The sequence below is a fragment of the Diceros bicornis genome, chromosome 28, assembly GCF_020826845.1.
Source record: "Diceros bicornis minor isolate mBicDic1 chromosome 28, mDicBic1.mat.cur, whole genome shotgun sequence".
Taxonomy (NCBI): Eukaryota; Metazoa; Chordata; class Mammalia; order Perissodactyla; family Rhinocerotidae; genus Diceros; species Diceros bicornis.
This window is the reverse complement of record NC_080767.1, coordinates 44094293-44110240: the sequence shown is the minus strand read 5'-3', so window position 1 is coordinate 44110240 and position 15948 is coordinate 44094293. Positions and strand designations below refer to the sequence as shown.

The 15948-nt window shown below is 58.8% G+C and overlaps 1 protein-coding gene across 9 annotated transcripts; it reads right to left on the bottom strand.

Annotated features, from left to right (window-relative positions):
* Positions 1-8335, bottom strand: ARRDC1 (arrestin domain containing 1). 9 transcript variants are annotated; one of them, XM_058524639.1, is made up of 9 exons: positions 8196-8335; positions 4123-4158; positions 2310-2420; positions 1815-1865; positions 1558-1712; positions 1157-1339; positions 883-1059; positions 376-811; positions 1-301 (listed from the first exon to the last, which is right to left on the bottom strand). In XM_058524639.1, the coding sequence occupies exons 1-9, from the start codon at positions 8311-8313 to the stop codon at positions 237-239; spliced, it is 1332 nt and encodes a 443-aa protein (XP_058380622.1). In that variant the 5' UTR covers positions 8314-8335; the 3' UTR covers positions 1-236. The 9 variants fall into 9 exon arrangements, with proteins under 9 accessions (XP_058380622.1, XP_058380624.1, XP_058380628.1 ...); XM_058524641.1 differs by lacking the exon at positions 8196-8335 and adding an exon at positions 5438-5993; XM_058524645.1 differs by lacking the exon at positions 2310-2420.
* Positions 8336-15948: the final 7613 nt, after the last annotated feature.

Genomic DNA, 15948 nt, shown 5'->3' with positions numbered 1-15948 from the left:
TACAAATGAAGCGCTTTATTTACAGAGCGTCTCTCCAGGCCCCAGCCCCTCGCCCAGGCAAGGCCTAGTGCAGGGAGCCGCAGAGGCTGGTCTGGAGGCGGAGGGAGCGGCCAGCAGCGGAGGGTCCTGAGTGGGCCGGGCCAGGCCGGGAGCAAAGGCACGAGGCCCTGGGCTCCCAGTCCCAGGGCAGAGGTCAGCCTGCCCGGAGAAGGCGGCATGGGGCGAGCTCCCAAGGGTCAGCTCCCAGGGGTCAGGCCGGGGTCCGCACCTCCACAGCTCTGCTCATAGGACGGCGGGGCCTCTGCGGGGAGAGAGCAAGGTCTGCATGGGGCCAGCGGCACTCCCTGCCCCACCAGGCCCCAGGTCCCCACTCACCACAGGGGTAGCCCCAGGAGCTGTACTCTGGCGGCAGGATCAAGGTACTGGTGGTGGGCACTGGCCCCCCGGAGCCCTCTGCAAAGTAGGGGACGGTGGCACCTGTGGAGATGCACAAGGGAGGGGGCAAAGAGTGGGAGGCAGGGCTGCCATCCTGAGCACGTGGTTCAGGGGCGCCAGGCACAGAGCCGAAGGCGGCAGGCAGTGGCTGCTGCTGTGAGTGGCTCTTGGTGAAGAGGGAGATGGGGTCCTCGAGGTGGGGGCCACTGGCCACAGCCTCATCCTCCTCCTGGGGGGGTGCTGAGGGCGTCACTGGGGACAGGGCCCCAGGAGGAGGACATGGGCCTGGCTGGGGGCTCAGCGGAACATGGTTCACAGGGATATTGCCGATGAAGACCGGGAGGGTCACTGTGGCTTCCGGCACCTTCAGGGAGACCTGGGGAGGAGGGGGTGTGAGTGGCCAGGCCGCCAGCACCCCTCCCCTACCTCTCCCTCCAGCCCCAGCACCTGCAAGTAGTAGTCAATGTGGATGAGGCTGCAGCCGGGCAGGGCCGACTGCGGCAGGGCGGGCACCAGGATCTGCTCTCGCCACTGTGCCCGCCTCCAGGCCTTGACGCCCGCACCCTCCACCTCTGCAATGGTCCGCACATCGTAGATCCAGCGCTTGGCCTTATAGGACACTTTCTGGGGAAGGGCCAGCCTGTGAGCCTGGGCAGGCCAGCCCCCTAACCCTCCTCCAGCCCCATGAGGACAGGCCTAGGCAGCCAGAGGGAACTCTGACCTGCAGCAGACTGGCCACCACAGGGCTAGTGTCCTTTCCCGACTGGTTCTCAATGTCGGCCTGCAGCCGCAGCACCTGCCCCACCACGTAGCCGCGGAGGTCGGTGCTGGCAGTGAGGACCACGCTGCCCGTCTTCACCAGCTTGTAGGAGAACTTCTTGGTGGTGAAGGCCACATTGGGTTGCTTGGGGGATAAAGCAGGAAGGGGGTTGGTGAGTGTGGGCAGGCTGGGTCCCTGGACAAGCCCACTCAGCCCTGCCACACACTCCCCCTGGACACAGCACAGTCAGCTCAGGAGAGACAGGCTGCTGCTATTCTAGACCCTGGCCACCTCACCTCGGCTAGGGATGGGCCAGTGGGGCAAAGGTGCGGCCATCCAGGAGGCCACTGTCCCATCCTCACCTCGATGTCTGGGATGCTGTTCAGGTTCAGGGGGCTCAAGATGTAGAACACGCGGCTACACTGGTGATCCTTAGAGAAACGTGGCGTGTCAATGGTGGCCCGCACCTGGTGCACAATCTTCCCAAAAGGGCCCTCAAAGGACGTGGGCGCTGTGGCTGCAGAGAGAGCAGGGACTGGCACCCAACTGCCACCACCTCACCTCCCACTCACCCCCACACCAACTGTCCCCACCAGGCCTGGCCAGGCTGGGCTCTCACCAGGAAGCAGGAACTGGAAGGGGAAGTTGTGCTCTCCAGCAGGCAGGCTCCCTGTAGAGACAGGAGGGAGGTGTGGGGGGAGGGGACTCAGGAGCACCACAGGGCTGGGGACAGAAGCAGGCACTGCAGCTGACCAGCTCACACTGTGTCTGGCTGCTGGGTCTCCCAGCCTCTGTCTCCAGCGCCACGGCAGCACGGGACTGTGGCCTGGGCAAAGGACAGGGGACAAGAGCTTGGCCTGAACAGGGGCCGGGGCAGGGCTGTTCCAGGGGCTGGAGCCCACCCAAATCCAGCACCAGGAGAAGCTGGCCTCCCTCAGCCACCCAGCCCCTATCAGGCGATGCCCCGTGCCTGCCAGGGAGAGATATTCATCAGGTGCACAGCCCTGGGAGAGGATGGGCCAGCACAGACTGGGAGGTGGGGTGGACAGCCAGGCTGCACTCTCCAACAAGGGCTGTATGGGATGAGGCGGGGGGGGGGGGCTCCCAGACTCACCCCTGTCGGCCAGCGACAGAGCGCTGTTGAAGTAGCCCTCCTCCGCCACCCACGCTGCATCATTGGCCTTGTTTGAGACCCTGCAGGAACCCGTGCAGGTCACTCGGATGGCTGCGAAGGGTGGGTGGTGTGAGCCTGGCCACCCACTGGCCTGGGCCTGTCCCTGCCTCCAGCACAGAGGTTCAGGCAGGGCTGGCAGCACCTAGGCACCAGGCAGCCCCACTTGACTGGGCCCTGGGAAGGCCAGCAAGCAGCCTGCTGACCCTCAGAGGACACCTCCTGCCCACTCCCCACCTTGGGGTGCTCCCAAGGAGCCAGGATGGCGAGGCACAGAGTTACATCTGTCCTACAGTTCAGAACAACAGGGCCCCAGTGGTCACCCAGATGAGCCCTGGGCACCCCCCAACCCGGTAAGCTTGCCTCCCAGCCCACCCTGGGCCCAGCAGACCTGTGAAAACCCAGCTCCCTAGAGGAGATGCTTGGGACACAGATGATGAACAGAGGCCTGTGGGGCAGCTGACCTCTGACCCCACCTTTGTGCTGCTGCCAGGCAAGTCAGTCAGGCTAGAAGGCAGCCCTTCCCACTCCAGGAAGCTAACTGCTAGCACTCATGCTGCAGGAATGTGGTCAGACCTGTCTGAGCAGATAAGGTACCCAACAGTCTGGCACACTGGAGGGTGGAGACACCCTTGACTTCCTGGGCCAGTACTTCCCAGGAGGGCTGATTTTCTGCTTCAAGAGATGGCTTGGTCCTCCCCCCGCTCCCCAGACCAGGTACTGTTGGCCATAGAGGTTGCTGCCACTGTTCTGCAGTCAGGAACTCGAATTCCTCAGTCCAACAGACGTGTGCCCAGAGCCCACTATGGGCAGAAGGCCATGGCTGGACAACCAGGGAGGACACCACAGCTGGAGACCCAAGTAGGAAGGGGGTGGGAGCTCAGTGACAGGCAGCCCTGCGGCCCCATCCCTCCTTTCCTGCAGAGCTGAGTCAACGCCCAAGAACAGCTCCCCACCCGGCCCCTCTTCTCCTTCCCCAGACTTGGCCAGCTCCCTGCCCGGCCCCTCTTCTCCTCCCAGACTTGATGGTCAGGCAAGTGACATGACTCAGAATCTGATGCACTCCTGACAGAGCCATCAGGCAGGAAGGACCTGTGTCCCAAGTGCCCAGGGCCAGGGTCAGCCACACCAGCCATGTTCCAGTCTCTCCAGGCTGGCCCACCTTGCTGATGCAGGCCTCCTGGTGGTCACCCACAGCGCACCAGGCTTCCCTGCCCACGAACCCTTGGCGCATCTTCCACCCATCAGCACTGCCAGTGACCGGCCCTCAGCCTCCGTGCCAGCCTAGCCTCATCGCCCAGACCTCAGCCCCGAATTCTAATCCACGCTCTGTCAGCCATCCCCTCCTAGGGCCAGACCTGGAATTGTTCCCACCCCAGAAATCTGGGACACCAGTGGTACGCCTACCGACCAACACAGCCCAACAGAAACACACGGGGCAGTGAACCGACAGACAAGGGGACATGACCCTGATTCCAGATGCTACACTGCTTTAACACTTCCTGTGGGGAGGGTGCATCCCCCCTGGAATCAGCTGCCCTGTGAATGCCGGGCAGACCAACAGAGAATGCCGGACGGGGCGCAGTGGTCCCCAGACAGGCCCGGTGCCAGCCAATGCTGTCAGGTGACCCCAGTGGATGGCAATGGAGCTGAAGAATCGCCCTGCCCACCTCTGTCCGAGTTCCTAACCACAACGCCATGAGATAGAATGAAACCACTTAGTTTAGGGGTGATTTGTTTCCTAGGGGTGACTTACATTGCAGCAGATAACAGGAACAGATGTCCAACATCACTAGGAATCAAGGAAGCTCAGATGAGTTACCATCTTAACCCATCAGATTGGCAAACATTAAATATTTTGACATGTGTTGGAGAGGAGATGGAAAAACAGACACTCCCTTACAATGATCAAACTGTGGGCTGATATGGGGCCCTGGAGAAGGAGGCAGACCTGCTGCAACTTGACATGCAATACCTGGAGACCAGCAGCTCTCCTTAGAATCTCACCCTACTCACCCAGGAGCCTCAAGCAACACTGCTCAGAACAGCAAACAGCAGAGGCAGAGCCAACGTGTCCACAGCATGGTGGCTGAACCAGTCACCCACCCAGCCTGGACCTGGCCCCCAGAATTCAGGTGAACAAGCCATGGGGCATCTGACCCCAGAAAAAGAAACAGTATAGGGCCAGCCCCAGTGGCCTAGTGGTTAAGTTTGGCACGCTCCACTTCAGTGGCCTGGGTTTGATTCCTGGGCCTGGACTTAGACCACTCGTCTATCAGCGGCCATGCTGTGATGGCGGCTCATATGAAAATAGAGAAAGATTGGCAACAGATGTTAGCTCAGGGCGAGTCTTCCTCAGCAAAAAGAAAAAAATTCTCAAACTGACTCTTGGGTTATCCCAGAGGGTCCCAAGCTCTGTGACCTTCCCAATGCCCAAGCAGAGCCCCTTTTTGCACACACACTGAGGCCCTTTCAGGGACCCTGCTTCAAGGAGCAGCCTCCAGTCACCGTCTTAGAGTCAAACCTTCCTGTTCCTGTCCACTCTCTCCTCCTCAGGGAAACAACGGAGGCGCAGGGGAAGGACACACACAGCAGGCCCGTCCCTCCTACCCCAGGCAGGGGGGATCTGCTCCTGGAGGTGAGCATGACCATCGCACCAGCGTGTGTGCCCTGTGGCAGGGCCACAGGACTAGGGCAGGTCTGTTCTGGCAGGTGCAGCCTCCACTGAACGGCACTGAGCGCAGGCTGCAGAACATTCCATGCTGTGCCAGCTAGGTTTAAAAAGCATTTTAGATCTAACAGTGTTCGGACGCATAATGAAAGGCAGGCACTGAACCGACGAGCATCCGTCTTCGGAGGTCTAGGGCTGCTCTGGTTCTCTAAAGAAAATCATCATGTGCACTGTGCTCCAGATGACTTCCAGAAATTTCCTCTCAAGCCAGCACTCCCACCTGTTCAGCAGCCCTCCTGCCTTGTACCACCTGCCACCTGACCACGAAGACCTCTGCCGGCTCCTCATCCTGGTTCCAAAGGTCTCTCACCTGCACCACCCTCAGCCAACTCCCACAAACCTGGGGCAGCCTGGCCTTGGCCATATTCTTCCACTGAAGCTCTGTCCTGTTTCCAAATCTGTAACATGAGAATAATAACAGCACCCACCTCCCAAGGTTGCTATGAGGATTCATGGAGTTGGTCCATGGGAGGTGGGGAGAATGGCACCTGGCCCACGATGAGAGTTCACGGAGCGGGCTGCTGCCGTTGTCTGGCACTACCGTCACTCACTGGCCACCTCGAGAGCAGAATACAGGGCAGCCCTGCCTGACCCCCAACCCCGTGCTGGGCTGGACCTGGGCTCTAGGAAATGGCTCCTTCCCCAGATTTCTTCCACATCAGCTCCCGAGGCAGCCAGAGCCCTCATAGCCGAGTGCAGATCACCACTGCCACCCCTCAGACAGGTACTGCGTGGGCAAGCCTGGGAGCCCCCCAGGGCTTCCTCTGTGTCCTCCTCAGGGTGGAGAGCCTCCCCCTTGCATCACTGGCTGGTGGCGGGAGCTCAACAGGTATCTTTTTTTTTTTTTAAGCTGAATAAAATATTGTTATTATGTATTTAAATTCAAAGTTGAGGGCCGGCCCCGTGGCTTAGCGGTTAAGTGCGCGCGCTCCGCTGCTGGCGCCCCGGGGTTCGGCTCCCAGGCGCACACCGACGCACCACTTCTCCGGCCATGCTGAGGCCGCGACCCACATACAGCAACTAGAAGGATGTGCAACTATGACATACAGCTATCTACTGGGGCTTTGGGGGGGAAAAATAAATAAATAAAATTATTAAAAAAAAAAAAAAAACAGAGTCTCCAAGAAGTGCCTGGGTGAAGGAGGAGCACCAGGGCCCAGGTCATAGTGGGCACTGCGGGCTCTGGCTGGGAGCAGGACTGGAACGCCACCTCAGGACACAGAAACGGGCTTCAGCTTTAATATCCAATCTGAGGCAAAGGACAAGGTCTTTCAGGTAGAACATTGCAAGGAGATCAACAAGTATCTTTTGAATGCAAGAAAAAACAAAAAAGAACCATGGTCTTTCCTCTCCCACAGCCAAGCAGGGCTGAAGGAAGCCCCAGCGTGGCCCCAGTACCCATATCCCCTCTCCCCGGGGGGCAACCTGAGCATTACCCTCTCTGGCCCAGCCACCTCCGCAGCCCACGGCCCCCTCTCCTCCCCCACTCAGTGGCCCAGCTAGCACTTTTACAGTTGGGACCATCAGCAGGGGCTCCCTCGGCCTCCTATGGCCTAGCTATCCATTCACCAACATTCCACCTACCAGATGGGGGCTGGGGGGCTCTGCCCAGGCCAGTCACACACAGCTCGGGCCAACCCTTCACTGTAGTCAGCAGAGGCCTGCTCACCCTGGGCCCTAGCTACAGGAGGGCAACAGGGCAGCCGAGACAGGTAGTGAGCACTGCGTGGGGTCTCTGTCGTGTCTGTTTGTCCCCCGAGTCACGAGCCTACCCCTCCTTCCCGTGGCCCTGCATCTCACTCTCCCCTCAGCCAGGAGCCTTCTAGTACCATGTCACCCCTCACCTCTGGCTTGTGCCCCAGGGAAGAGCTGTGCTGTCCCTGCTGTGCACCCTGCCACAGCTGCACCTACCCCCACCCAAACTCCAACCAGGGAGACAGGAAAGAAGGCGACAGAGCCACTGGGAGGAGGCTCCACAAGGCCAGACGCCTGAGGAGAGGCACCCACGCCTAGCTTCTTCCTGCAGCCTCAAACAGTGGCAAGGTCCGGGGTCCCATCCCAGACGAGGCAGTGGCTGCCCAGAGAGGAGGACAGCGGCCCTCAGTCCTCAGTGGGCACCAGAAGCACTGAGCCCTCAACCACGCAGGGGCCCAGAGGGCCCAGGTCCAGAAGGAAGCCCAGCAGCTGTGGTTTGGGCCAAGCACCCCAAGGTGGAGAAGCACCCCCGCAGGAACATGCCATACAACCTCACACCCAGAGCCAGGGATCAGGCAGAGAGGCCCTGGGCTGCGGTTCTGCCCACCCACCCAGTGGGCTGAGCCGTCAAGTCCGGTCCAGGGCCCTGTTCACACCTTGGTGGGCAGAGGAGGCCAACACCGGCGGAGAGCCCTAGCAAGGGCCGCTGCAGCAACCCGATCCCCAGTCCCAAAGTCCCAGATGTTGGCACCAACAGAAGGACCGGCCAGGAGGCTCAGGTTCAGCTCCTAAATGCCCACTGGGCCGAGGACCGCAGAGACAAGCTTAGGCTGAGAGTAAGCGGGTGCCCGGTGGGCCCTGCTGGGGACCCGCACTCTCAGTGGACTGTCTGTGAAGAGGGAGGGCCTGGCCAGGAGTGTGTGACAGAGAAAGCCCAGCGTGGGCCCGGCCCCAGGTGAGGGCCCAGCAGGCGCGGGGCGCACCGGACCCTGGAGAGCCGACACGGAAGGTCGGAGGAATGCGTGTGTTCAGGTCCGAGAGGCCTTCAGCAAGGTGGACAGGCTCTAAGCCCCCGCCCCGGGCTCTGGCCGCTTCGAGGCGGAGAGAGCAGGAAGGGCAGATGCGGAAGGACTGGGCCAGCCGGGCCTCCCGCTCCGCCCCGACCGCCGCCAGCCCCCCGCCCCCCACGGCGTGTCTGCGCCGCCCGGCCGGCCCCACCCCAGCTCGCCCGCAGCCGGCGGGGCCGGAGCGGAGCCCATGCGCCCCGGGCTAGAGGAGGGGCAGAAGGGGGCGGCCGCCGGCCACCGGCAGCGACTTCCGGGAGCCCCGGCCCCGCCGCAGGTGCTGGCGCGGCCACCTGAGCCCGCCCGGCCCGGCCCTCCCCTGGGGGACCCCGCGCCCACCTCGGAAGGGCAGCGACGCACCCAGGCGCACGCGCACGGCCCCCACCAGCGGCTCCCCCGGGCTGTAGACAACGCGGCCGTGGCTCAGGCAGACCTCGAAGAGCTGCACCCTCCCCATGCCGCGCCCTGGCCGGGCGGCCGCGTACTGACCCCCACCCGCCGGCGCGCTCCCAACCCCGCCCGCCCGGCCCCGCCCCCGCCCCGCCCCCGCCCGGCCCGCAGGGTGGAAGGTCGGGCGCGCTCGCGGGAACCCGGCGCACGGGCGCCCCCTGCTGCCCGGGGGGCGCGGCCGGCTCACCTGTCGCGGGGCTGGGGGACGGGCCGGGCCGGCGCCCCCGCCCCAGTCTCCGCCCGTAGTGCGGCGGGCTCGCGGGGAAGGGCCCGTAGCTGCGCTCTGCGCCGGCCGGCCCGCCCGGGGTCTCCGGCGCCCGCGGCGCGGCACGGAAGGACGTCACGAGGGGTGGGCCGGTGTCCGGCGGAGGCGCGCGGCCCCAGGAGGCCCCGCCGCGCCTCGCCGGGCCTTGGCGTCGCTTCCTTCTGCCGGCTGCGGGGCGCCTGCTGTGTGCGCCGCGCCGTGCGGGGCACCTGGGCGGGGCCCCTGGGGAGCGACTCGCCCGGGCGCCGGAGCCGCGAGTGCGGAGCCCCCGGGGCCGGGGTGGCGCGTCGCGGAGCACAGCTGCCGCCGCAGCGCACGGGAGGGAGCGGAGGGCGGAGGCCACGGGGGCGGGATGTGCTGGACTCTGAGATGGGGGGATGTACTCTGATGTACCGTTTTTAAAAGGTCCCTTTGTGGAGAGTGGGCTGTGAGGCGTGCGGCTTCAATACCCAGGGGCGAATGCACGCCTGGGACCGGTGAGGTATCTGGGAGAGAGGAGGCGGTGCTTGGCTTGGAGAAGTGGCTGTGGGCGCCCATGGCTAGCTCCACATGGGAGCGCCTGAAGGAGGTCACAAGGTGACGCTAGGTGTTTGTCCAGACAGCCGGGGAATGGGGTGGCATTTTCTGATGGAGAAGACTGGCCTAGGTACAAAACCCTGTTTTGAGGGTGGGAGAAAGTGACAAGCAGAATCTGAGATGCCCATTCGGCACCCGAGTGAACTAGGCACTTCTATGCATGAGTTTGGGGAAACTAAAGATTTGTTAGACCCTTGTTTGTAGATGGTAACTCAAGTCAGGGTATTGAAGACATCAGAGTTTGGGGCGAAAGCCACAGAACCTAATCTTGCCCTCCAGCAAAAGGAGAGGGAACTCACAGGCTGGAGGGTCCCGCTGGCTAAGCTGAGGAAAGGGAGGGGCCCGGGAGCCTTGCAGGGCTAGGGGTATGCAGCAAGCACCGGCCTCACCTGACTTCCTGGGGATTCTGGCGCTCCAGGAGGGAGAGTCTGATTGGCCCCACTTAAGACACTTTCCTATCAAAACTACACAAATGGGGGAGTTCCTGAACAAGTAGTTCAGGGTGTCCATGGGAAGAGGGAGGATTGTCAGCAGCCCCAAAATGCCAAATGTCCACATCTGTCTTCCACACAGTAGTCAAAAAGGAAGTGTTTCAGGAAGGAGGGAGAGAGATTGTGTTGGCTGCTGCTGAGATGGAGTAAATGAGGACAGAAAATGGGTGGCCTTCATCACCCTTTATCTCCCACAATCGGACCACCATACCACTCTGTGCATCCTTTATTCTGACCGCCTCGCCCACCCCTCCCATGTTCTGGAAACTGCTGCTGTGCCCTTGTAACCGCCATCAGCACAAACACCCTGACTTCTTTTTTTTCCTAAACATTCTTTTCCTCTTTTTGCTCCCATGGAACCTGGGCTTCCCGTGGATATTTACTTTCACACAACCCTGTACCTCTGGGTCTGCCTCCTTATGACCACTTCCAGACCATCCCCACCACCTCTACTCTGAAAGCTCCCAGCTTTAACTCTCATTTTCTCAGAATGATATTCCCCTGCCCTCCACCGTTGCTGTCATCTTCCAAGCCCAGGTCAGGCCCTTACATCCTGGTGATTCCAGCTCCTGACTCACTGTGATTCCTGCCGTACCACCCTTGCAGGAACTCTCCGTGACTTCAGAAGCCACAGAGGTCATCCTTCCAAACTCCTGGCCTCTATCTTAAGATGTACCAGAATTCGTTCATGATTCCGGCAGGGGAATATTGGCTAGTTAGATAAAGAAGGTGGTTTGGGACGCGAGCTCTGGATTGGTTGGTTTGTATGTGAAAAGTGTGCTCACAGGCAAGTTGTTTGCTCTCTCTAGGAATTAGCTAGCCCTGGGAAGGGCAGTCTCTCCCCAGCCAGCAAGGCCCCCAAGATGTCAAAGCATCATAAGCTACAGAAAATAAAAAACATGATCAAACAGCTCTCGTTTCCATGCCTCCTCTCCTCCAAGAATCTTCTCCAGCTGACTTGAGCAGCTCCCTCCTTTGGCTTCGTTAGTTTGTCTGCAAAGATGTCTGCTAACAACTTGTCCCATCCCTCTCCATTCACACTGTTCCTCTGTCAGAAGGCGGGCTCCATCCCCTCCCATTGAATCTGGGCTGGCCCTGGAACTTGCTTTAACTGGTAGAACTGCAACGACAGAGATGCTGTACCAGTTGCAGGCTCTAAGGAGGCCTGGCAGCTTCTGTTGTCATTCTCTTGGAGTCCTGAGCTGCCATGTAGAAGTATCCAGTCACGCTGCTGGAGAGCTCACCCAGAAGGAGAGGATGCCTGGACATGTGAGTGAAACCGTCTGACTTCCTGCCTCGGTCACACACCCGGTGGCTGCACTGCACGAGCGACCCTGGCTGTTTCGGCTGTCTATCATTGCATAACAAACCACCCCAACTTATTACTTATTCTGAAAACTAGTCTGCACTCAGCTGGGAGGTCCTGCTCTGTGTGGTGTCTACTGGGGATAGAACGTCCAAGGTGTCTTTTTTGCTTACACATCTGCCACCTTGGCTGGTGGCTGGACACGTATCTCTTCCACGAGGCCTCTCCACAAGGCTAGTTTGGGGTTCTGCACAGCATGATGGTCTCCAGAGAGTGACACTGATTGCCTGGCGGTAGGCCCCCAAGAAGGAGGAAGGTGAGGCAGCCAGTCCTCAGGCCTGGGCTTAGAAGTCCCAGAACTTTCTACCCATTAAATGCATCAAAACAGTCACAGGACCAATGTGGTGGAACATCACACACTTGTAGGGAGGGAAGGGATTGATGGTGATAATTTGAGAAGCCTACCACACCAGCTAACAATAGCAGAACCAGCCATCTGAGCCCAATCTAGATTACAGAATCATGAGAAAATAAATAGTTGTTGTTTTAAGCCACTAAGTTTTGGGGTGGTTTAATATGCAACAATAGATAACTGGAACAGACATTGGTACTTAGAAGTGAGATACTGCCATACCAAAATTCTAAAATACGGCACTGACTTTGGAACCAGGCAGCAGGAGGACACTAGAAAGGCAGTGAGAATATTGCCGTTGGAGGCTAGAGAAAGTTATAAGCCATGTTGGGTATTAGCAGAAAAATGGCAAAGCCATTGCCTATGGTAATGTGGAAGACAGAAAATGTATCTATGGGGCCAGTCCGGTGACGCAGTGGTTAAGTACGTACACTCCGCTTTGGCAGCCTGGGGTCCACAGGTTTCGATGCCGGGCTCGCACCAGCACACTGCTTTTCAAGCCATGCTGTGGTGGTGTCCCATGTAAAGTAGAAGAAGATGGGCATGGATGTTAGCCCAGGGCCAATCTTCCTCAGCAAAAAGAAAAAAGAGGAGGATTGGCATCAGATGTTAGCTCAGGGCTGGTCTTCCTCACACACACACAAAAGAAAATGTCTGTAATGATCTGATTTTCTTAGCAGAAAGCTTAGAGGGCCAGTTGGCTTCTTTCATTTGTTTACTGAAAGTGAAGGAAGAGAGAAAGGAACTAAAGAAGCGACTGTTGCATCTTCCAGCAGAAGTTAGAGGACATGTTTCTAAGCCAGGTCTTGCTAAGTTGGCAAATAAAAACTATTTCTCATTCCCAGCCTTTCCAGGCAGCAAGAGGTTCTCAAGGTGAGCGACGGTGTCGTGGTGAAGATCAATTCCGGGGTCCTGCCAACAAAACATGGCCTCGGGGTCAAAATAAATTCAAGGGTGTGGTTGTATGATCCCTTGTTAAGACCTCTGAAAGATTTCTGGGTGGGTGGGTCCTCATAGACCCTGTCAGCCATACAAAAGGGCTTCTAAGAATTTTGAGGTCATTGTCCCACAGTGCCTGACTTGTAGCCCACAGTAGAAAGGAGCCTTCTCAAAGACATTTGTGCTGTAGCTTTTGTCTAATGAAGTGAGTTTTAATTTGATACATAGAAAATCCACAAATTTTTTTAAGGGTTGTATATGCTTGAACTAAAATGGACAGAGTTTGAAATAAAAGAGGCCTCTGGGCCCCCAACTTTCTACAGGCAAGAAGCTGAGGAAGCTACTCAGCTGCAAACCTGGGCCATTTCCTATGGAAAGGGAGGATGACCGAGAGTGCAAGGCCAAGAGTCCAGAGGGAGAAGCCAAGCACTGCCCAGACAGGAGGTCAGGGAACCACACCACACGGGGAACAGACAGGCCCTGATCAAAGAACGCTGCGATGGACGTCTGGCTGAATTTCCAAATTGTTATGGACCAGTGACTGTGGGGTACACTCCTCCTTTTTGAATGCGGTGTCTATTCAGTTATCTTGTGCTCCACCGTAGAATGTTGGGTATGGGAGGGGTAATAACATGCCTCTGGAGCAAAAGGGGTCACACCTGAGGTGTTCTCATCCACATCTGGCCCTGTTGCATATCACAAGATACTGGACTCTAAGCCTAACACCTTGATGAGATGGTGATACTGAGGGTCTTAGGAGGTGCTGAGTGCAATCTTCATGTGGGAGGAGCATGGATCATTAGAGGCCAGAGGGCGGACTGGGGCAGGCTGTTCCACTGGTAGCCCTCCACTGAACCACACTTCCTAAGCCCCCCAGTGAACCCATGCTTTTGTGCACAGCCCTCCTACGCTGATTTTGGGCTTGCTCACATAACTTGCTTTGGCCAGTGAGATACTAGCAAGCATGATTCAAGCAGAAACCCAATAAATGTTTGCCCAGTGGCACTTGTCACACACAGCACAGCCTCCACACTGTAAGGAAGTCTAGCTATCCTGCCTGGCCATGTGGGGAAACCCTGGATAATGAGACATCACACAGAGAGAGGTTACACGGAGGAGAAATGAGGTGTCCCACTCAAATTCCCAGCTGACACCATGTGCAACCGAAGATCCCCAGTCAATTAGAATTGCGAGAAATTATAAATCAATGTTATTTCAAGCCGTTAAGTTTGCGGTGGTTTGTTACACATTGGTAGGTAACTGAAACCTATGGTAGTCACCAACAACTGCAGCCCTCTCACAATCTCAAATCCACACATCTCTGGCCACTACCTCCCTCACTCCCTCTAGCACCCTGACTCCTGTTTTTAGCAAAAAACGCCTCAGGGGAGTTGTCTGTCTCATGGTCTCCAGTTGTCTCCTTCCACTCCCTCTTAACCATTTATGGACTCATTCCCCCACCACACCACCAAATCTGTGCTTGTCAAGGTAACCAGTGCCCTCATGCTGTGTTGCTCAATCTATTGAATAACTCCCAATCCTCATCTTACAGGACCTGTCAGCAGCGTTTGACATCGCTGATCCCTCCCTGTACCACAGGCGCTGTCTCCACTGGGCTTCCAGGCCACTGCCGTCTCCTGGTTTTCCTCCTACTTAACATCTTCTTTCTCTTTACTGACTCCTCCTCTTTCTAGCCTCTCTTCCCCCTTAACATGGGAGTGTCAGGGTTCAGTCTTTGACCTCTCTTTTTCTCTATCTGCATTTTCTCCCACGGTGATCTCATCCAGTTGTATGGCTTTAAATATAACAAATATGCTAATGAATGCCAAATTTATACCCCCAGGCTGGACATCTCCCCTCAACTGTATATTCATATATTGAACTGCCTTGTAACCTTAACATGTAGCATGAGTAAGAAATACACCTTTAGGGGCCGGACCCATGGTGTAGCGGTTAAGTGCGCACGCTCCACTGCTGGTGGCCCGGGTTCAGATCCCCAGTGCGCACTGAGGCTCCGCTTGTCAGGCCACGCTGTGGCAGCCTCCCACATAAAGAGGAGGAAGATGGGCACGGATGTTTAGCCCAGGACCAATCTTCCTCAGCATAAAGAGGAGGATTGGCATGGATGTTAGCCCAGGGTCAATCTTCCTCAGCAAAAAGAGGAGGATTAGCATGGATGTTAGCTCAGGGCTGATCTTCCTCACAAAAAAAACAAAGAAATACATTTTTATTTTGCTAAGCTACTGAGAATTTGGGGTTGTTTGTTACTGTAGCATAACCAGGGCTACCCTGACTGCTACAGAACACCGCCAGCATATGTGCCCAAACACTATCGTTTCTTGGTTGAGCCCTTGCATTCATTTCCCTAACAGCATTCCTGCTTCCACTTTTTCCCGGTGTAAACAGTTGTCCCCATCAGCCAGCGTGAGTCATTGAGAGGCTGCTTCCCTGTTCAGCTCCTCCAACAGCCTCCCTTCTTTCTAAGCATAAAGTCAACGTCCTCACAGAGCCTATGTGACCCCCCCTTACCACCTTTCTGACCTTGTCCCCTCTTGCTCTCCTTCACTTAGGTCTGGTCACAATGGCCACCTTTGTCCATGAGGCCTACTTTGCCCACCACCTTCACCAGGACTCCAACCCCCTAATGCCAATCTACTTGTTTCTGCCATAGCCTTTATCGGTTTCTAGTATGGCATATAACTCCCTCACTGTGGGCCTCTTCTGCCTCACTCGCTGGAATACAAGCAGGAGTTTTTAATTTGCCTTGTGCACTGCTGTCGAGTAGTCTCAGTAGGTTCTGCGGGTGGAAGCCCAGCTGGAGTGGTAGCCAGGAGACACGGGTGGTGGGCAGAAGGCCCCCCATGGCCGTCAGGCCCTGGAGGTCCTGTTCAGGAAGGACCTGGAGCATTCAGAACCCTGGCGCATCGCCCCAGCTCAGTTACGGAGCTTGAGGCCCCGGGAAGGTGAGTGCAGCCCGAGGATGGGCTGGGTGGAGGAGCCCCGGCCCCCGTGGTGAGGACGCGGCCGGCGGCCGGGGAGGAAGGAGGGCGCTCCTGGCGGGGCTCGGGCCGTCTTCTGCGTCCCGCAGGCCCTGCCCCGGCCCCTGCTCCGCAGCGGCCCGTGGCTCTGGGTCCGTCCCCGCCCCGCGCCTCCTGCCCGCGGCCCTGAGCACAGGGACCGGAGGCGGGGAGCCGCAGCGGATCCCGCACAGACGCCACGTGCAGGGCCCCTGCGGAGTGCGCCGGGGCGCGAGCCGGGCCGCCCTCCAAGCAGGGCGGGGGTCGCGGGGTGTGAGGCCGGGGGCGGGGACCCCGAGGCCGGAGCGCCGCCGCACAAAGCTTCCCGCGAACCTGACGTCGCGCGGGACGGCCGCGCAGGCGCCGCCCCCGGCCGCGCCCCTCCCCCGCGCTCGCCCTGCTCCTCAGCGCGCAGGCGCACTCGCCCTCCGCCCATTGGCCGCGGTGCGGCGGCGCGCGGCGGCCGGAGCAGTGCGCGCCCCGCGATTGGCCAGGAGGCGGCGGGCGGGGGTGTGTCCGCGCCCCGCCCCGCCTTCAGCCCCGCTCGCGGTGGTGCGCGCGGTGGCGGCGGCGGCGCGTGGCAGGTCCGGCGGGCGCGAGGCGGTGGCGGCCCGAGTCCGGCCCAGCCTCGTCCCG